At 42.2% G+C, this 22,220-nt stretch overlaps 1 protein-coding gene and 1 pseudogene across 3 annotated transcripts in view; one reads left to right on the top strand and one right to left on the bottom strand.

The window, feature by feature from the left end:
• Positions 1 to 22,220, bottom strand: part of CDC42 (cell division cycle 42) — a 40,356-nt gene that overhangs the window by 11,795 nt on the left and 6,341 nt on the right. For 2 of the 3 annotated variants that reach the window (XM_003891283.4, XM_021937091.1), the window contains exon 2: positions 2,501 to 2,655. In XM_003891283.4, coding sequence (XP_003891332.2) covers positions 2,501 to 2,605 — 105 coding nt within the window. In that variant the 5' untranslated portion in view covers positions 2,606 to 2,655. Of the gene's footprint in view, positions 1 to 2,198; positions 2,382 to 2,500; positions 2,656 to 22,220 lie in introns of all 3 variants that reach the window. The other variant, XM_031665251.1, reaches the window with a different exon arrangement.
• Positions 11,920 to 20,901, top strand: LOC108586918 (annotated as a pseudogene).

The following is a 22,220-nucleotide window of genomic DNA, read 5'->3' as shown; positions in this document are numbered from 1 at the left end:
TCAAGCGATTCTCCACCTCAGCCTCCTGAGTAACTGGGACTACAGGTGCATGCCACCACACCCAGCTAATTTTTGTATAATTTTAGAGACGGGGTTTCACTATGTTGGCCAGGCTGGTCTCAAATTCCTGACCTCATGATCTGCCTGCCTCAGCCTCCCAAAGTCCTGGCATTACAGGTGTGAGCCACTGCGACTGGCCAGCGGGGAATTTTATGAGTAAAATTCATGTTATTGGGCACAAACTGCATGACGTGAGACATCTTCTGTAACAAGATGCTTAATATGTAAATAGACCATAAAACCCTTATCAAATTCAGTACAGCATATGCTAATATTGGTTGTACTAAGTTATTTGTGAAAATGGGAGGTTTAACAATGCTAAATGGGAAAAGACCCAACACAAATTCTGGAGTCTTTAGAATTAATTTACAATAGAAAAGCAATGCTTTCATATACAACTATAATCTGTCAATTTACAATAAAAATTTAAAAATTAAATGATATATATAAAAAGAAAAGCAAAGCTTTCCAACTAGGAGAAGAATGCCACATTTTAAGACCAGCCCTACTTAACCTTTGGGTACCTACTCTGATTTTCTGATTTATGTTTTAACAGACTGCTCAAGAGCTTATTTAAATGTAAAGAAGAAGAGAAGCAAGGGCCTGAGGGAGATGACAAAGGAAAGTCCGTTCTTAAAAACAAGAACAAAGAAATCGAATGAACGTGATTAAGCTCTCAAACCAAACACATAACTTTCTTAAATCGCACTTAAGAGACTCAAAAACAACCCTCCTTTACTGGATTGTTCATATCCAAAACCAGACTAAGAATCAGAAAAGCTGGCTTCCATTCCAAAGTCTACTTTCCCTAGTGTAATTACACTAAGTAATTAAAGTCAGACTTCTAAGTCTCATCCCTAAATTGGGCCTGAGTACTCTCATCCGTAAGAGATGGATAAGACAATATGTATTGTCCCATCCAACTCTGAATTTCTATTACTCTAGAAACGGCAAGCTCCAATTTATAGATGGGAACTAAAATGCATTTTACACCAAATCCATTTCCATATTAACTTCAACAGGTACCATGAGAACATTATTTGTGCCTCATGGTCCATTCATTTACCTAAATCGGCTCATTTAAAATTTTATTCTACTACTCTTCCTTCCACCCTCACTTTTCCAGAGATGTACACACAAACATACATATAAAAAACCCACAAGCCCACTTAAAATACAACACCAGAAGATCAAAGTCATAAAAGACTCAGAAATTATGTTTACAAGTTAAATAACTTCAATGGAAACTAAAACAGAAAAACTCTGATAGCTGTCCTCACTCTGAAACAAGATTCATGTACCTCTAAACGTCCCCTGTAAGTCCACTGAACCTCACAACATCTTCCATTTATCTTGTCTCCAAATGGGCCAATTCAAAGTATCAATGTGATTTTAGTGTTTAATAATACCTTCAAATTCTCCCCCCTTCAAAATAAACAACTTTACTTATTTTTGAGACAGCGTCTCACTACCTTTCACAAATGAGTGTTACTCTAACTCTTGTCTCTCTCTCTCTCACTTCAATATCTTTGTTATTCCCACCTTCCTTCTCCCATTCCAAAGAGTTGATTTAAAAAACAGCTGTGGGGTCGGGCATGGTGGTTCACGCCTGTAATCCCAGCACTTTAGGAGGTCAAGGCGGGTGGATCATTTGAGGTCAGGAGTTCGAGACCAGCCTGGCCAACATGGTGAAACCCTGTTTCTACTAAAAATACAAAAATTAGCTGGGCGTGGTGGCGGGCACCTGTAATCCCAGCTACTCAGAAGGCTGAGGCAGGAGAATCGCCTGAACCCAGAAAGCGGAGGGTGCAGCAAGCTGAGATCGCACTACTGCACTCCAGATAGAAGGGGCGATAGAGACTCCGTCTCCAAAAAAAAAAAAAAAAAAAAAAAAAAAAGGTTGTGGGGGGTGACCCCCAAAGGTTTCTGTTGGTATTCTCATAACATAACAGGTCTTCTCTTCTCTGCCCCTAACAACCAGTTTGGAGCTCCATTACTGCTAAGAGAATAGTTCCACAAGGAAAGTGGAGACACATACAACTTTCTCTCAAGTTACAGGACCCCAAATGGTATCCCAGGAGACCTCCAAGTACTGTTCAATAACTGGCCAAAATATCCAAAAAAAAAAAAAAAGTCACCTCATTCCAAGATGTAGGGCATACTTCACCAAACTGAGATCACCAATCGTTAGAATCTTGTCTACTGGAGTTTTGCCTCCCAGCACTTCTTGTAAACCCTTGTGTCACCCCTTCTGACTTTCCACTGATTTTTCAGCTGTTTAATTTTAAAGTGTATATAATTTACCCATGAGAAGTCAAGATCTTTAAAAACAGGAAACAAAGGCAGAAAACAGAAAAAAATTCAGTACACACAGAGAAAGAATTTTCAAAAGGGTATCAAATTTTACATTTTACTAACAGAAAGAAGCCTTAATACTTACAGTTGGTACATATTCCGATGGAAATTTGTTTGTTGTGTAGGATATCAGGAGACATGTTTTACCAACAGCACCATCGCCCACAACAACACACTTAATTGTCTGCATTGCTGAAATAGTTTTGTATCCACTTTAAATATTTCAAATCTGATGTTGACCTGCAAAAAGATTAAAGACATGTTTATTTATGCTTATGTATGTATTTTTTTTTCCTCACTTAGCAACAGGTTAAGGCACTCAGAGCAAGAAAAGAACTAGCACAATTATTATGGCTAAAAGAACCCAATAAGAGAAACAATGACTTGCTATAAGTTACAATAACAAATAAGGTTCATTTCTAAGTTTCTGATCCCTGGCTGTTTCAACTTCTTAAGTGTTATTTTAGAAGGTCCCATGGTTGATAAACAGCAAATTTATTTTTATAATGAAAAAGAAGAGACTGTATCAGAGAAAATTCCACATACTGTACTAAATATTATTTTGTGAAAGCTTTTCTTCGGTTACACGTGCACACACACCTGTATGTATGCATGTATGTGAACTAGACTGCAATACAAAGGCCACTGCTTTAAAGAATGGTTCATTATCCAGCCTTACTCAGCCTTACTCAGGCTCTGACCAACAAGCAGCACAGCCTCACACGAATTATATAAGTAACGTGAGGAACTGAACAAAGAACAGGGTGATCGCTGGCCTCAGCAGCTGTTTTAGCACCAGAATGCCTAGTCCAAAACCTACATTTTTATAATGAAAAGTCAGATTGCTCTAAAGCATACTGACTTATAAACAGATACTACAGCTTCTCTTATTCGAGTTCTCCTTAATTTTAAGAAGCTATCAATTACAAGTACCAAAGAGTCATTAATTTGAGAAACTTTTTTTTCATTTAAACATCTCTAAAGTCAGAATGTATCTTTATTGAGTCTCTTACAATCATTATCAGCCATTTTTCCCCCACATTTTGACTTCTATGAAATTGGAATCTTAGATTCAATGAAATACTTTAACAGTTTTCTGAAAGAATAAAAAGAAATACCACCCAATATATACCTAAATTTTAAGATTTATTTATATGTAAATTAATTTAAATTATAATCCTAAAAGGGTTTAATAAAACATAAAAATACAGAACCACCTAACTCTTGGTCAGATGCCACCATGCTCCTATAGCACCATTCACAACAATTAATCATAACAATTTATAAATGCCTATTAACATCCCTGTAAATGAACCTATAGTACCTCAAGCACCACTATACTTCTAGCACTGAGCACTTCTAGACTGGCACACTGCAAGTTGTTGAAAGGATGCAAAAATCAAGAACACGAAATTACACTAGTGTGAGTAACCTACAGGAAATACACACTCTCCCGTTCCTCATCAAAATTATCTGCAGTATATTTTTCTTTTTTTAAACAGGGTTTTACTCCCATACCCTAAGCTGGAGTGCAGTGGCACAACCTCAGCTCACTGCAACCTCCACCTCCCAGACTCAAGCAATCCTCCCACCTTGGCCTCCCAAGTAGCTGGAACCACAGACACATGCCACCATGCCTGGCTGGGTTTTTGTTTTTTATTGGTTTTGGTTTGGGTTTTTTTAAGAGATGGGGTCTCACTGTTACCCAGGCTGGTCTTGAATTCCTTGGCTCAAGCAATCCACTCGCCTTGGCCTCCCAAAGTCCCAAAGTGCTGGGATTACATGCATGAGCCACTGCAGCCAGCCATATTTATCTTTCTTTATTCAACTTCCTTTTATATCTCTTTTTTCCTTCTCCTTTCCCTTTTACGCACTAAGAAGCACCCATACTAATACAGCATTAAAGGTTAACAACCCTGATCCCTAAGATCAATTACTGGTTAAATCTAAAAGCACTCTCAAATAATAGTAAGCAGTAAACACTTATACAGCATTTACTAAGTGCCATGTACTGTTCAAAACATGTTACACATATTCACACATTTCATCCTCCCAAAAAGCCTATGATGTGCTACATTATCCCTATTTTACAAGCAAGAAGAGTGAAGCTCAGCAAGTAAGCAAGCCAAGGCTATTCAGCCAGTAAGTGGTAGAACTGTAATTTAAACCCAAGCAGTCTGACTCTCAAGTCCCTGCTTGTTTTTTGTTTTGTTTTTGCGTGTGTGTGTGTGTGTGTGTGTGTGTGTGTGTGTGTGAGACAGAGAGAGAGAGACTCTCATTCTATGGCCCAAGCTGGAGGGCAGTGAGACAGAGAGAGAGAGAGAGAGAGAGAGAGAGAGAGAGAGAGAGTCTCACTCTATGGCCCAGGCTGGAGTGCAGTGGTGTGATCTCTGCTCACTGGAATCTCTGCCTCCCGGGTTCAAGCGATTCTCCTGCCTCAGCCTCCAGGGCAGCTGGGATTACAGGCGCCCGCCACCACAACTGGATAATTTTTGTATTTTTAATAGAGACAGGGTTTCACCATGTTGGCCAGGCTGGTCTTGAACTCCTGACCTCAACTAATCCAACTGCCTGGGCCCCCCAAAGTGCTAGGATTATAGGTGTGAGCCACCGTGCCCAACCTCAAGTCCCTGCTCTTACTAAACATTACATTACACTACACTGAGAAGTGACATTAATCAAAACAAATATAATCAGTGCTAGTGGAGTGACGAGTATATATCCATGAGTTACCAGCAATGCAAAGAGGAAAGCAAAAATAAAGAAGAGGAAGCAAAAAACAGGGGCCAAGTTCATTTCCTGTTTTTCACCCTGCACATAACTACTGAATTTCATTGGGAGAAGGGAGTAAGATAAGAGTTTGCTCTTCCCCTTTCTATTTATCTACAAATCTTCCACTTCTTAGACTTCTCAACCTGACTGCTCAGCAATTTGTTACAAACTGGTTGGTTGTGAGTCCCCTGTTAGGCCTGGGTTCTGGAGTCAGAGTGGCTCTACCACACTCTAGCTATTCAACCTCTGTGTTATTCATCCTCTGTGTAGCTTGGTTTCCCCTTCTCTAAAAATGAAAACAGTACTACCTTTCTCATAAGGTAAACTAAAATAATACATGTAAAGAACTTGCAACAGTGCTTGGCATACAGTACATGCTTAGTAAATGTTAATTATTAGTCTTCAACAACTAATGGTACCTTTAAGCCAATATAAGGAATTTTAAAACAGCAACAATTCGCAAACTTCTTAGAAACTCATAACACCTTTTATCTCCAAAATAATTACAGTACAGTCAGCCTTCCATCTACAGAGATGCAGAACCCAAAGATACAGACGGCTAACTGTACTATGACATTTTATATAAGAAACTTGAGCATTCCAGGATTGTGTATCCTTGGAGAGCTCTGGAATCAATCCCCTGTGATATCAAGGGACAATTATACTAATTGTTCTCAGTACAAATGTAGTCAAATGTAGAGTTACCATTACAAAGATGGTCATTTCAGAGTCAAGTTCTAATTAAGACTATTCTGCAAAGTATTTGGCATGTATTAATAATTGTTTCATGTGTTAAATAAAACTATAGGAGGCTACCGTAGTAGACTAATCTCCTGCACTAGGCCCCAAGTGACCAGACTAAAAATCAAAATGGAGTCACTCATGCTAAAGTTTCACATCACTAAACTTAAATTTAGTTGTTATCTGACCTTCTGAGAAACAGGAGAGATGACAGCCAGTTTTCCAAACAGGCCACTTTCAATCTTCAATTGGAATGATAATGAAGTTCCCTCTGCTTTAATCCTTACACAAAAAAAGCAGCCTGAAGTAACCTGATATTAACTAATAAGTTATTTTTCTATTGTTCTGTCTTCTCCCTGTCCCTGCCTTACAAGAAAGGTAGCTTTGAAACAACTAATAGGCCTTTTGTTCTTTGCTTCCCCTTTTCTCAGCTCTTCTGTCTATTAAGCCAACCTCTTGTGCTCAGTTCCTTCAAACACTTACTCTGTTTTGTGGAATGAAGCATTGCCGAATTCTAAAATCGCAATAAAGCCAAGGGAGATTTAAATTTGTTGTAGTTTTGCCCTTTAACACACATATTAAACAGCACAGTGGCTCACCTATGATCTTTGCACTTTGGGAGGCCAAAGTGGGAAGATCACTTGAGCTCAGGAGCTCAAGACCAGCCTGGGCAACATAGTAAGACCTGGCCTCTATTTCTTTTTTTTTTTTTTTTTTAATGTCACCAGATACTCCACAAATTGGGGTGGGTAAAGGGAGCAATCATGGGAGAGACTTTGGGTTTTGCAATATATATAGGCCAGACATGTTCATATACCCTACGTTAATTTCCTATTGAAATAATGTCAAACCACTATGGCAGCAAAGAGGCCACATAGAAACAATTACCATTCTGCTAACCAGAAAATTTATTCTGCGCCGAGCGCAGTGCCTCACACCTGTAATCCCAGCACTCTGGGAGGCCGAGGCAGGCAGATCACAAAGTCAGGAGATGGAGACCATTCTGGCCAACACCGTGAAACCCCATCTCTACTAAAAATACAAAAAACTAGCTGGGCGTGGTGGCACATGCCTGTAGTCCCGGCTACTCAGGAGCCTGAGGCAGGAGAATCGCTTCAACTCGGAAGGCGGAGGTGCACTGCAGTGAGCCAAGATAGCGCCATTGCACTCCAGCCTGGGCGACAGAATGGTCTCAAAAAAAAAAAAAAAAAAAGAAAAAAAGAAAGAAAAGAAAAGTTATTTTGCACCAATAACTGAATCCTACCTCTTTTTAACAGTGAAGTTCGTTTGTACCACAACTTAGAATTGGAGTTGGGCAACTTAACAGCATAAAAAATGATTTTGCAGGGTCAGGTATGGTGGCTCACACCTCTAATCCCAGCACTTTGGGAAGACAAGGTGGGGAGATTGCTTGAACCCAGGAGTGTGGGACCAGCTTGGGAAACAGAGTGAGACCCCATCTCTACAAAAATAAAAAATTAGCTGGGTGAAGTGGCACACACCTGTAGTCCCAGTTACCAGGGAGGCTGAGGTGGGAGGACTGCTTGAGTCCAAGGCTGCAGTTGGCTATGACTGTGCCACTGCCCTCCAACCTGGGTGACAGAGCAAGACCCTGTCTCAAATTTTTTAAAAATGATTCTGCCAATCATAAGGAAATAAAATTGTGAAATAAGGTATATCTTCCTTCTTTCCTTCCTGGCATCTACTCCTCCAATACCCGTATCTTCTTTTTTATTTTTCTCTTTTCTTTTTTTCTTTTGGAGACAAGAGTCTTGCTCTGTCACCCAGGCTGGAGTGCAATGGCGCGATCTCAGCTCACTGCAACCTCCGCCTCCCAGGTTCAAGCGATTCTACTGCCTCAGCCTCCCAAGTAGCTGGGACTACAGGCATGCACCACCACGTGTGGCTAATTTTTGTACTTTTTTTTAGTAGAGACTAGGTTTCGCCATGTTGGCCAGGCTGGTCTCGAAATCCTGACCTCACGTGATCCACCCGCCTCGGCCTCCCAAGTGCTGGGATTATAGGCGCGAGCCACCACACCTGGCCCTCTTCTAGGTTCCTAACACTAGGGGAATCCTAATATCCTTTGAGAACCTCAGAGCTACAGCGCCTGAAATTTTAAGTCCATGCGCTATAGCTTTTAAAAGGCTATGGAACCCTCTCTATGGTATCATTATGATTGGCTGGCTGCCATCTAAACTCCACCAGACAATCCCTGAGCAAACGATCCGTATGGAGGAAGGGGAGACTCCCAGCTACAAATGCCCTATTTTCCCGTGCCCGTTCATTCTAGGCACATACAGCAATCTTAAGATCTGAGATTAAATACTTGCTAATAAGTTTTACAAAAAAACTTATGTTCTCAATCAGATTACACCCCTTATAAAACTATGTCAAGTATTAATAGTAACTGTGAATAAAAGTCAAGCCAGATTTTTGGTAATACACTGTGGCAATATTTAGTATCTGTCCCCAGTTCCTAGCAGAGAGCTCCTAAAATCCCTAGGAATTTCCTGAGTGATGAGTGTCTTTTGTTTTTCATAACAAATTCACACCTGAATTTACCTTAACAAAGTGACAGGGCGGCAGTGGAAGGCATGCGAGGAATCCTCAGGATGGGGCTGGGTCACCAGAAAGACAAAGTGACTAGAGGGATGTAACTTTCAGCCCCATGCACCAACCTCCAGAGAGGGGAGGAGGGCTGGAAACCGAGCTCTATGAAAACTCCAGAACAGGAGATTTGGAGCGCTTCCAGGTCTGTGAACATTTCAAGGTGAGGGGAAAACAGGTCCTGGGAGGGCAACACTTGAAGCCCTCCCCACCCACAACCATGCCCTATATATCTCTTCCATTTGGCTGTTCGTGAGTTGTATCCTTTATGACAAAGGCATAAAGGTAAGTAAAATGTCTTCCTGAGTTCTGAGAGTCATTCTACCTAATAATCAAACCTAAGAAGGGCCATGGGAATCCCAAAATTCGTAGTCTACCGGGCAGAGGTGTAGGTAGCCTAGGCACTGCATTTGTAGCTGCTGCCTAAAGTGAGGGCGGTCTTGCAAGACTGAGCTCTTAAACTGTGGGGTGGGAGTATCAGAATAAAACTGTTAGTAAACTGTTAGTATCAGAACTGAATTTTCTTTTTCTGACACCACATTCACTCTAATCCAAAGCACACTAAAAGTAAAGTTGTCTTCACGTGAAATACATTTGCCCCTGAAGTAACCCATTTTCATACTTAGGATACAAAAAAGAAGAGGCACTACAGAAATCAAGAGAATGACTCAATTTCACAATCTTCCTTATCAGTTCAACAGAAGGACTAGTCTGGTTGTGGGATTAAACAGAATAAAATCAGAACTAGTTGTCTCTCCTGTCAAATCCAGCCACTTTGGAAAATGCAGCTTATATAATCTTCTGTTGTAAGTTATAGTAGCATATCTAATGTACAATTTTTTAAACATCTGCCCATGCATGTGATTTTTAGGCAACCAAAAGTACTCAAACCACAGGAATGTATTCCATGCATTCACATGTATGCAGGTGTGCTAACAACTGTCTTGTTTGCAAAACTTTGCTTCTATATCACAGAAGATATGTAACAAAAAGCATACAGCTGGCCTTATATGTTTGTTAGAAATGCTTGTTCCGGCCAGGCACGATGGCTCACACCTGTAATCCCAGCACTTTGGGAGGCCGAGGCGGGTGGATCACAAGGTCAGGAGATCGAGACCATCCTGGCTAACACGGTGAAGCCCCATCTCTACTAAAAATACAAAAAATAAGCCAGGCAAGGTGGCGGGTGCCTATAGTCCCAGCTACTCAGGAGGCTGAGGCAGACGAATAGGGTGAACCCGGGAGGCGGAGCTTGCAGTGAACCGAGATCGCTTCACTGTACTGCAGCCTGGGCGACAAAGAGAGACTCCATCTCAAAAAAAAAAAAAATAGAAATGCTTATTCCTCGGTGCCGTAAAGAAATAGCATTTGAACATAAATTTCATTTTCTCAGCAAGGCCATTTATATCTTCTGCAGAAAGGGTACACTTGCCAGCAGTTTTGCCATGAAGGTATACCAAGCAAAGGAGACAGGGTCATTTATAACCTGATGCATCTATCCTACTGCTGTGTCCGGTTTTTATTGGCTGGAACGGGACCTCACATTTTGTATTTGTCCTGACAGGCTAGCAACTTACAACTTTTAAAAAGAGGCAAAGGCAGCCAGGCACAGTGGCTCATGCCTGTAATCCCAGCACTTTGGGAGGCTGAGGCAGGCGGATCATGAGGTCGGGAGATCAAGACCATCCTGGCTAACATGGTGAAACCCCGTCTCTACTAAAAATACAAAAAAATTAGCCGGGCATGGTGGCGGGCGCCTGTAGTCCCAGCTACCCAGGAGGCTGAGGCAGGAGAATGGCGTGAAACTGGGAGGTGGAGCTTGTAGTGAGCCAAGATCGTGCCACTGCACTCCAGCCTGGGTGACAGATGGAGACTCATCCCCCCCCCCAAAAAAAAAAGAGGCAGAGGAGAACAAAGGAAGGAGGAAGTAACTTGTGGAATGCTGAGAAAGGCAAAAACACCTTCCAATAAGGAAGAGGAACAGGCTATGACCTGATGCTTGCTTGGACCAGTATAAGCATGCCAGGACAAATATTTAGGCTAAATTATGGGAGCTAAGAACATAAAGTACACTGACTTATTTATTACGGCTAGCAGATATTTAAGAATGTTAGCACAGGTCTTTGAATAAATTTTGCTTTTAAGAGAAGTTACTATTTATTTTGAATTAGATCGGTGGGGGGAGTCTTTGAAGAGGAATCTCTACTTTACCTCTTACATGTTCAACTAAGAATACAACATTGCTTAGACAATCCTACCCAGAGGCTGGGCACAAGGCTCACGCCTATAACCCAGCACTTTTAGAGGGGCCAAGGCACGTGGATTGCTTGAGGCCAGGAGTTCGAGACCAACCTAGGCAACATGGCAAAACTGCATCTCTACCAAAAATACAAAAATTAGCTGGGCACGGTGGCACGTGCCTGTGGTCCCAGCTACTTGGGAGGTTGAGGATCACCTGAGCCCAGGAGATGGAGGTTTCAAGTAAGGCAAGATTATGCCACTGCACTCCAGCCTGGGCAACACAGAGAGACACTATCTCAAAATAAAAAACAAAAAATAAAAAAAAAGTTCTACCAAGGCTAGGTGTGGCAGCTCACGCCTGTAATCCCAACATTTTGGGAGGCCAAGGCAGGAGGATCACTTGAGTCCAGGAAGTCACCAGTTTGGGCAACATGGCAAAACCCCATCTCTACAAAAAATACAACAACAACAACAACAAAAATAGTGGTGGCATGTGCCTGCAGTCCCAGCTACTAGGGAGGCTGAGGTGAGAGATCAACTGAGCCAGGAAGGTCAAGGCTACAGTGAGCTCTAGTCATACCACTGCACTCCAGCCTGGGTAAGAGAGGAAGATCCTGTCTCGGCCAGAAGTGGTGGCTCACACCCGTAATCCCAGCACTTTGGGAGGCTGAGGCGGACGGATCAGGTCAGGCGTTCAATACCAACCTGGCCAACATGGCGAAACCTGGTCTCTACCACAAATACAAAAATTTTCCGGGTGTGAAGGTGCTCACCTGTAGTCCCAGCTATTTGGGAGGGTGAGGCAGAAATGCTTGAACCCAGAAGGCAGAGGTTGCAGTGAGCCGTGATAGTGTCACTGCACTCCAGCCTGGGGACAGAGTGAGACTTTGTCTCAAAAAAAATAAAATAAAATGGAGATTACAATAAAATTTTTCCTCAAAATATTCAAGACTTGTAGATTTACTCATTCATTCAACAAGCCTTTACTAAGCACCTAGCATGTGCCAAGCTTTGTCCTATATGTAGGCATACCCCACAATTCGCATAACGAAGTTCACGCCCTCTTGGAGCAACAATTCCAGTGCAGTACACAAACAATAAACAAGCATCATGGTCCTCCAATAACACTATCAACTGACATCCTTACATGTAACTTTCTCATTCTAGTCTCTTAACTAAGAAACAGCAGGTAGCCAGAACACAGCACAAGCTGAAGCCAGCATGGCACCAGAGCACAAGACCAAGTTCTCCAAGAACCTGCTGCACATGAAGTTCATGCAAAGAGGACTGGACTCAAAAACTAAGAAATGACTAGAAGAGGAAGAAAATAAAATTAGTTAAGAGCACTGGTACTCAGATTTGCTAGAGCTTAATAAAAGTAAAGAATTTCCTAACAGAAGAGGAGCATCTCTTGTTATGTGAAGATCATTTCTATGGAAGGAATGTCATTCATCAGATTTACTCCTGAGGTTGAGAAATTAATGCCTCAGATGAATACTAAGAACAAAGCAGATATTGAAGATGGAACAGTGGAATTTTATGTGTCAGAAGAAGAAGAAGAAATGGCTAGAAGAAATGGCTAGAAAATGAGACCTTGGTGGGGACAACAGGAAAAATGTTTGCCAAAAAGGGAGGTCAAGTCAATGATGAAGACAATGAAAATGGAGACCTACAACTAATTAAAGCAAAGAAAATGTTCTTAAAGCCCCACGATCAAAATAGACACCTTAAGAGATGGCTCAGAGATGCCTTGAGAAAGTTAGCAGCATGTTTTGTAACTAGTCCTAATGGTGCCTCTATAGTTATTAATACTGTAACGTTTATTTGTAAAGACATGTATAATTTTAGAAACATGCTGTTTTTAAAACGGATGTGTAATGGATGTTATACATCCTCTGCTAAATGGTACTGAGTGAATTTTTAGCCCTTGATCTTCAAATATACAGGTTTCCTAAAGAGTTTTTTTTTTTTTTTTTTTTTTGAGACAGGGTCTCACTCTGTCACCTAGGCCAGAGTGGAGTGGCTCAATCATGGCTCACTGCAGCTTCAACCTTCCTGGGCTCAAGGGATCCTCCCATCTCAGCCAAATCTTGGGTGCCTGGCCTTACAACTTACCCTATTTTCAAGCTACCCTTCCACTACAAAACCCCTTCTTCTCTGAGACCTTTCCTATCTAGTCCAGGTATCAAAACTGCCCCAACCACCTGACTTCCTGCTATGATCAGAATGTCTGTGTCCCAAAATAAATAAGCTGACACCTGATCATCAGTGTGATGTTGTCAGAAGGTGAGACTGTTGGGAGGTGATTAGGTCAAGAGGGCAGAGTCCCCTCATCCCCAAATGGGATTAGGGGCCTTATGAGAGACCTCAGAGAGCTCCCCCACCCCTTGCACCATGCAAGAGGACACAGCAAAAAGGAACAAACTGGTCTGGGCGCAGTGGCTCAGACCTGTAATTCCAGCACTTTGAGAGGCCGAGGCGGGCGGATCATCTGAGGTCAGGAGTTCAAGACCAGCCTGGCCTACATGGTGAAACCCTGCCTCTACTAAAAATACAAAAACCAGCCGGTGGCGTACGCCTGTAATCCCAGCTACTCAGGAGGCTGAGGCAGGAGAATCGCTTGCTTGGGAGGTGGAGGTTGCGGTGAGCTGAGAGCACCACTGCACTCCAGCCTGGGCAACAGAGTGAGACTCTGTCAAAAAAAAAAAAGAAAAAGAAAAAACCAACCATCTGTGAACCACAAAGCAGGCCCTCACCAAACATCAAATACGCCAGCACCCCAATATCATCCTTCCCAGGATCCTGAACTGTGATAAGATTCTGTCATTTACAAGCTACTCAGTCTATGGTATTGTTAAAGAAGCCCAAACGGACTAAACAGAACCCACCGCAAGGCCCTTCTTAGCTCTCAAACCTTCTCATGCTCCGTTCCCCTGTACTCTCCATGTTCTATACACAGGTCTCTTTACCTCCCCAAACGTGCCAGGCTCTGTCCTGCCTTCAGGTCTTTTTTGGCCCAATCTCTGCTCACCACAACCTCCGCCTCCCAGGTCCAAGTGATTTTCCAGCCTCAGCCTCACAACTAGCTGGGATTATAAGGCATGTGCCACCATACCTGGCTAATTTTGTATTTTTAGTAGAGATGGGATTTCTCCATGTTGGTCAAGCTCGTCTCAAACTCCCAACCTCAGGTGATCTGCCCCCCTCGGCCTCCCAAAGTGCTGGAATTACAGGTGTGAGCCACTGCACCCGGCCATGCCTTCAAGTCTTTACCAGCAATACTCCTGCCCCTGCTCTTAAAGCTTTTGGCTTCTCACTCTCCAGATCTCAGCTCAAATCATCATCTCCTCCCAAAGCCCTCCCCTGACCACATTATCCAGGGCAATAGTGCCCTCCCTCCTTACACTCTTATCATATTACCTTATTTCCTTTATTGTAAGGTCATAATCTATAATTATCCCATTTATCTGTTATATGGCAGTAGAAACAGACTTTTAAAAATAAGGAAATCTCCATAAAGGTAGTAACTGCTGTATGCCCACAAAATAGCTCAATACCAGTCACACAGGACACACTGAATAAATGAATCACAGAAGTAATTAACCATGTTATTTTTAGTCACATATGCCTAATGTTTATTCTAACAGATTTTTTTTTTTTTTTTTTTTTTGAGACAGGGTCTCACTCTTGTCACCTAAGCTGTAGCACAGTGGTACAATTTGTGCTTACTGCAACCTCTGCCTCCTACGCTCAAGCGATTCTCCCACCTCAGCCTCCCAAGTAGCTGAGACTACAAGCATGCACCACCTCACTGCACCCAGCCCCTCTAACAGATTTTAAGCTCTCTGAGGGAACGACTAGGCTAATACTTCTTTTTTTTTTTTTTTTTTTTTTTTTGAGGACGAGGTCGGCTCTGTCGCCCAGGCTGGGTGCAGTGGCCAGATCTCGGCTCACTGCAAGCTCCGCCTCCCGAGGTTCAGCCATTCTCCTGCCTCAGCCTCCCGGTAGCTGGGACTACAGGCATCACGCCACCTCATCCCGGCTAGTTTTTTTGCCTTTTAGTGAGTGGGGTTTCACCGTGTTAGCAGGATGGTCTCGATCTCCTGACTACCGTGATCGCCGGTGACCTCCCAGTACTGGGATTACAGGCTTGAGCCACCTTGACTAGGCTTATACTTGCTGTTCCCTCCCAATGCAGCCAATACAATACTGAACAATATATTAAAGGCAGGAAAAAATAAAATTCTTTAATGTCTTTTAAAACTTTGTTGACTAAAGTAGTAATACGAAAAAAACGCCCAGGCACAGTGGCCTGTAATCCCAGCACTTTGGGAGGCCAAGGCAGGTCAATTACTTGAGGTCAGCAGTTCAAGACAAGCCTGGCCAACATGGTGAAATCCCGTTTCTGCTAAAACTACAAAAAATTAGCCAGGCATGGTAGCACATGCCTACAATCCCAGCTACTCAGGAGGCTAAAGCTTGAGAATCACTTGAACCCAAGAGGAGGTGGCAGTGAGTTGAGATCATGCCACTGCACTCCAGCCTGGTTGACAGTGACTCTGACCAAAAGAAAAAAAAAAAAGAGATTTTTAAAGACAAGCAAATATGGGTTCCAATCTTAACTCCACCTCAACGTGTACGATCCTGGCAAGTTACTTCACTTCTATGCCTTAACTTTCTCGTCTACAAATTGACATCTAATTCACAAGACCACTACAGAGAAATGAGGTAATGTATATAAAGCAACTAGTAACAGAGAGTAAATACCTAATATGGCACTTTATTCTTATTAAAAATTAAAACTTGCAGAAACAGCCCTAAAAAAATTAGAAGAGTTAAGTAAAAGCATCTAAATACTATGAATAACAGGGAATTCAGAAAAATCCTTGCTTCTACTATACAGGGTTATTTGCTAATTTGATCAATCCTTTCAGAAATCCCTTCACTCCAATCTCAAAGAGCAATTTAATTTAGTAAGTGTCACATTTGTAGCCAAGAGATTCAAAGTATCACAGAAAGGGCTGTAACCCACCTCGCCCTATTTTAAGAGACAAAATACCCTAATCACACAGCTAGTATTTCTCAAGTCTCTAACATGCCCAAGGAAGACTGTTACAGAGTTGCAGTGAAGACGATATGCTTTCAATCAAGCAGCCCTAAAGCTCATATGCCCATTCTTGTGTGATTCTGGGCAAGCTACTTAAAACTCTTTAAGCCTTGCTTCTTTTGTAAAATAGACAATAGTATCACCATCACAGGTTGTCAGTCACTCTGCAAAAAGCACTTAACACTCAACTATGAACTCTATCAATAATCCAAACATGCAGGCAATTTAGAATCTTCTCTACCACGCCTGTAATCCCAGAGTGCCTAGGTGGGTGGATCACCTGAGGTCAGGATTTCGAGACCAGTCTGACCAACATGGTGAAACCCCATCTCTACTAAAAATACAAAAATTAGCCAAGTGTGGTGGCAAGTGCCTGTAATCCCAGCTACTCAGAAGGCTGAAGCCAGAGAATCGCTTGAACCCGCGAGGCGGAGGTTGCAAACTGGGCAACAGAGCGAAGACTCTCAAAAAAAAAAAAAAAAAGAAAAAAAAAATCTTCTCTAGGCAATCTTCTATAGCAGTCTGTGTTCTAAACTCCATCAAAGTGAAAGTCAATCATACTCCCCTGAAAACAAAGTAAGAGCACTCACAAGGCCAGGCACAGTGGCTCACACCTGTGATCCCAGCACTTTGGGAGGCCGAGGCGGACGGATCACCTGAGGTCAGGAGTTCCAGACCAGCCTGGCCAACATGACAAAACCCAACTTGGCTAAAAATACAAAAATTAGCAGGCACGATGACACACACCTGTACTCCCAGCTACACAGGAGGCTGAGACAGGAGAACTGCTTGAACCCAGGAAGCAGAGGCTGTGGTGAGCCAAGATCACGTCATTATACTCGGGCTTGAGTGACAGAGCGAGACGCTGTCTCAAAAAGTTTTAAAAAAAGAGCATTCACAGAGTATATGATTAGAAGGGAAGAAAGATTACAGTAAGATTTTCCCTCAAAATATTAGGAAAACACAAGGTTTTTGTTTTTGTTTTTGTTTTTAATGCCCTACACATATATTTCCACTTCAGGTAATTTATCCAAAAAGAAGAAAATACTTTATCAAGAAACAATGACATGCTATACCATTAAAACAGTTAATGTAACAAAAAAAAGAAAATTAAGTAGTAATACACCACAGGATGAAACGTTAAACATATTAAAAATGATTGTGAAGGCCTGGCGCAGCGGCTCACGCCTGTAATCCCAGCACTTTGGGAGGCCGAGGCAGGAAGATCATATGAGGTCAGGAGTTCGAGACCAGCCCGGTCAACATGGCAAAACCCCATCTCTACTAAAACTACAAAACTTAGCCGGTGTGGTGGTTCGCACCTGTAATCCCAGCTACTTGGGAGGCTGAGGCACAAAAATCACTTGAACCCGGGAGGCGGAGGTTCCAGTGAGCCGTGATGGCATCACTGCATTCCAGTCTAGGTGACAAGAGCAAGACTCTGTCTCAAAAAAAAAAAAAAACGTTGTGGAGGCTACCAACAAGGTAATACAATGTTATTAAAAGCACACAACTGTTAAACCCTTTTTTGTTCTAAAGGGGGAAAAAGCACAAAAGAAATTTAACAGTAGTTGTGCCGGTATGTGTGCAGTTAAACAAGATCCCAAGCACCTAACAGACCCTCTCTAATTAGGACACAAATTAGGACCTAAAATATCTGTTAAAATAGGATTTTGTTCTTCCAAGAACCAACTCTATTAACTTATTACAAAAGTTATCGAAGTAAGATATCTAAATGCCTATTACAGCATTACCCTGGGTAAGAGAAATCTTGCCTTTAAAGGCCTTTAAAACATTTCAATAATTTACTAAATGCCTACTCCGTGCCAAATACTATGCTAGAAAGTTCATCATACATCATCTAGCATACTTTACTGGTTATAAGCAGAACAGACTAACAACTGTAGTAGTCTCAGATCGCTACAATTCTACACTATAAACTACAAGTGCCACAGATTTTCAGAATAAACATGGGAGAGTAATCTAGAATAATGTGAGAATAAATCTCTAGTTAGATGGGAGTATCAGGAGAAAAGGCACAACCAAGCATGCAAAGTGGAAGAAAGAAACAAAAAAACCCATGAGTCCAAGTCACATAGACTCTAAAAGCTAGGCAGAACAGTCACTTCTTTCATATCCATGAACAGCGTTTTAGGAGTATCAATATTGTGCCTGTATTCCAAGGTGGACTACCAAAGACAAACAGATAGTCAAGGAACTCGGCTAAGAAACTAGGGTAATAATCTAAGATTGAAATGGAGGATCTGTCCCGGGGTAGTAGCATAGAAATAGAGAATAGGTCATCAGATTGAAGGTGGAGGGTTTAAGGAGAAAGTTACAAAGAAGTTTTTTGGTTTGAAAAATTAGAGGATAGGTTTGTACCACAGACAAATGGACACATTCGGAAAAAATCCTCTTTTTTTTTTTTTTAACAGAGCCACGGTCTCACTATGTTGACCAGGCTAGTCTCAAACTGCTGGCCTCAAGCAATCCTCCCACCTCGGCCTCCCAAAGTGCTGGGATTACAGGCATGAGCCACCACACCCAACCAGAAAAAAACTCTTAAGACCAGGCAACTTATGTTCTTAATACATGCACCAAAAAAAAAGACAAATCTTTTCAGAATCAGTACAGAGTAATTTAGTCGTAAGTCTACAAGAATGAAATCATGCCAGCCTATTTCAGAAATTCTAAACAAGCATACATTTGCAGCATAAAATAAGTCACTACATTACCTAGGCAGCAAACGTTGACAAATTGAGAACCTTTCTTTTAAAAGTTATGAGATGAGATGCCAACTACAAAACAACGATTATTTAGACTTTCTTTGCTCTAGCTGACGAGGCAGAAGTACCTACATTCAGATTCTCAGACAATTTGTCTTATAAACCACAAGTCATTTTTTAAATGGGTCAAACAGCGGGGCACGGAGGCTCATGCCTGTAATCCCAGCACTTTGGGAGGCCAAGGCAGGCATTATCACTTGAGGCCAGGAGTTTGAGACCAGCCTGACCAACGTGGTAAAACCTCGTCTCTACCAAAAATACAAAAATTAGCTGGGTATGGTGGCACATGCCTGTAGTCCCAGCTACTCAGGAGGCTGAGGCAGGAGAATCGCTTGAACCCAGGAGGCAGAGGTTGCAGTGAGCTGAGATCATGCCACTGCACTCCAGCCTGGGTGATAGAGTAAGAATCCGTTCTCAAAAAAAAAAAAAAAAAAGGGTGTTCCATGGGGGTGATGGGGAGGATGAAACTCCATCAAACAAGTTTAAGAAACATCAAGTTAGGCCGGGCACAGTGGCTCACACCTGCAATTCCAGCACTTTGGGAGGCCGAAGTGGGTGGATCACTTGAGGTCAGGAGTTTGAGACCAGCCTGGCCAACATGGTAAAATCCCATCTCCACTAAAAATACAAAAATTTAGCCGGGCATGGCAGCAGGCACCTGTAATCCCAGCTACTCAGGAGGCTGAGGCAGGAGGATTGCTTGAACCCGGGAGGCAGAGGTTGCAGTGAGCCAAGATCACGCCACTGCACTACAGCCTAGGCAATAGAGCAAGACTCCATCTCAAAAAAAAAAAAAAAAAAAGGAAACATCAAGTTAAAATGATTGACAGTCTAACTTCTCTAACCCTTAAAAATAAACTTATATACATTATGATTTCCACGATGAAGATATAATAAAGGGTTTCTTTTTTTTTTTTTTTTTCCTGAGACAGAGTTTTGCTCTTGTTGCCCAGACTGAAGTACAGTGGTGCGATCTCGGCTCACTGCAACCTCCACCTCCCAGCTTCAAGCTATTCTCCTGCCTCAGCCTCCCAAGTAGCTGGGATTACAGGCACCTGCCACCACACCCAGCTAATTTTTTGTATTTTTAGTAGAGACGGGTTTCATCACGTTGGCCAGGCTGGTCTCAAATTCCTGACCTCAGGTGATCTGCCTGCCTTGGCCTCCCAAAGTGTTGGGATTACAGGCGTGAGCCACTCTGCCCAGCTAGGTTTCTAATTTATCTGACACCCCAGCCCATGGAAACATCTTTCAGATATTCTGAAACACACTAAGCCACACAGGCCTTACTCTAAAATTATTCCCTACCTTCATCTTTACTAGCTTATCAACTATTAGGATGATCGCTAACATTCCCTTTGCCCCTATGATGAATAGAGCAAATAAGCAGCACAAATAAAACAGCAAAATAAAAAAACACTGATATTCATAAAACTATCCTTTCAAGTCATCTGATAAACCAAACTTTACACACTTTAAATTCTAATCACTCATTTTTAAATCTCGTTAATCTTAAACCCTATAATAAAAATTTTTTTTTGGGAGGCTGAGACGGGCGGATCACGAGGTCAGGAGATCGAGACCATCCTGGCGAACACGGTGAAACCCCGTCTCTACTAAAAAATACAAAAAACTAGCCGGGCGAGGTGGCGGGCGCCTGTAGTCCCAGCTACTCGGGAGGCTGAGGCAGGAGAATGGCATAAACCCGGGAGGCGGAGCTTGCCGTGAGCTGAGATCTGGCCACTGCACGCCAGCCTGGGCAACAGAGCGAGACTCTGTCTCAAAAAAAAAAAAGTTTTTTAGGCAAGTAAGTAATATGAATGTATTAATTCCATTTCAGAATTTATCTAAAACTGAGTTCTTCTCCAATAGTATTCAGCTAATGAAACAAATACTAGTAAAGTTGTAATGAAAATCTCTGAAACCAGAGATAAGTGTTATTCAAGTAACATTATTCTTTCACTTCCCACTCCTCTTCATCTGCTTTCATACAGATTTAAAAACAAACTAAAAATATTAAATACTCCTAAACTGTCTTCCAGCAAAGCAAATGAATCATAGCTGAAATCTTGTTTATGTTTTCTTTACTAAATTTATCCTCTTCTCTCATACTCCTTAACACTAATTAACACAATATTCGCTTACTCCACCTCCATCCCCCTCTGGTTTCATCATCTGTTCCTCATTTGATCTGTTTTCAGACACCTCTCCTCCTTCCACAAGGAGTAACGAATTGCGATAATCTGGGTTTTTTTTGTTTTTTTTGTTTTTTTAGTTTTTTGAAACGGAGTCTCAGCTGTCGTCCAGGCTGGAGAACAGTGGTGCATCTCCGCTCACTGCAGCTTCTGCCTCCTGGGCTCAAGCGATTCTCGTGCCTCGGCCTCCCGAGTAGCTGGGATTACAGGCGTATGCCACCACAGCTAATTTTTTGTATTTCTAGTAAAGACGGGATTTCACCATGTTGGCCAGGTTGGTCTTGAACTCCAGACCTCAGGTGATCCACCCAAAGTGCTGGGATTAAAAGCATGAGTCACCGCACCCAGCCTACTGATAATCTTTTAACTGAAAAGGATGTAGACTGTTTCAAATGGCCACTGAAGACACAGAGAATGGACACAGGTAATAAACACAGGTGTTCCTGACACACTGATCCCCCAGCTCTCAGGGACAGTCCTAGTCAATTTCTCCTACACCAAATAGTTAAAGAAGGAAAAAGGAAACATCAAAAAATTAATTCAATCTGGTCCTTGAAAAGTAACAACACGCTGGGAGCGGTGGCTCACGTCTGTAATCCCAGCACTTTGGGAGGCCAAGGCAGGCGGATCACCCAAGGTCAGGAGTTCAAGATCATCCAGTCCAACATAGTGAAACCCTGTCTCTACTAAAAATACAAACATTAGCCAGGCATGGTGGTGTGTGCCTGTAATCCCAGCTACTTGGGAGGCTGAGGCAAGAGAATCGCTTGAACCTGGGAGGCGGGGCTGCGGTGAGCCAAGATCCCACCACTGCACTCCAGCCTGGGCAACAGAGCAATTTTTAGACTCCGTCTCAAATAAAAAAGAACAGAAAAATAGCAATAATTTTTTCAGGCGGGTAGGTGAAAAAGATTTTGGTTCTTCACATTTTCCCTTGAAATTGGAAATATGATGTCAGCAAAGAAAGCAGAAAACATTTTTACATTCAACAAGCTAAATGCCAAGTCGGTATTTCACCTAAATTTTCATAATATGAATTATCCTAATCATATGCTTAGACCATTCCTCTTCACAACAATTAGTTTTCAATAAAATGTCGCTTAAGTTCAAACGTGTAATTAAGGCCCGGTGCTGCGGTGGCACATGCCCATAATCCCAGCTACTAGGGAGGCTGAGGCAGGCGAATCACTTGAACCTGGGAGGCGGAGGTTGCGATGAGCCGAGATTACGCCATTGCACTCCAGCCTCGGCAACAAGAGCAAAATTCTGTCTCAAAAAAAAAAAAAAAATTAAGGCCCGGTGCAGTGGCTCACAACTATAATCCCACAGCTCTGGGAGGCCAAAGTGGGAGGT

The sequence above is a fragment of the Papio anubis genome, chromosome 1 (assembly GCF_008728515.1).
Source record: "Papio anubis isolate 15944 chromosome 1, Panubis1.0, whole genome shotgun sequence".
Classification (NCBI taxonomy): domain Eukaryota; kingdom Metazoa; phylum Chordata; class Mammalia; order Primates; family Cercopithecidae; genus Papio; species Papio anubis.
The sequence above is the reverse complement of the archived record's forward strand: the minus strand, read 5'-3'. Positions and strand labels throughout refer to the sequence as shown.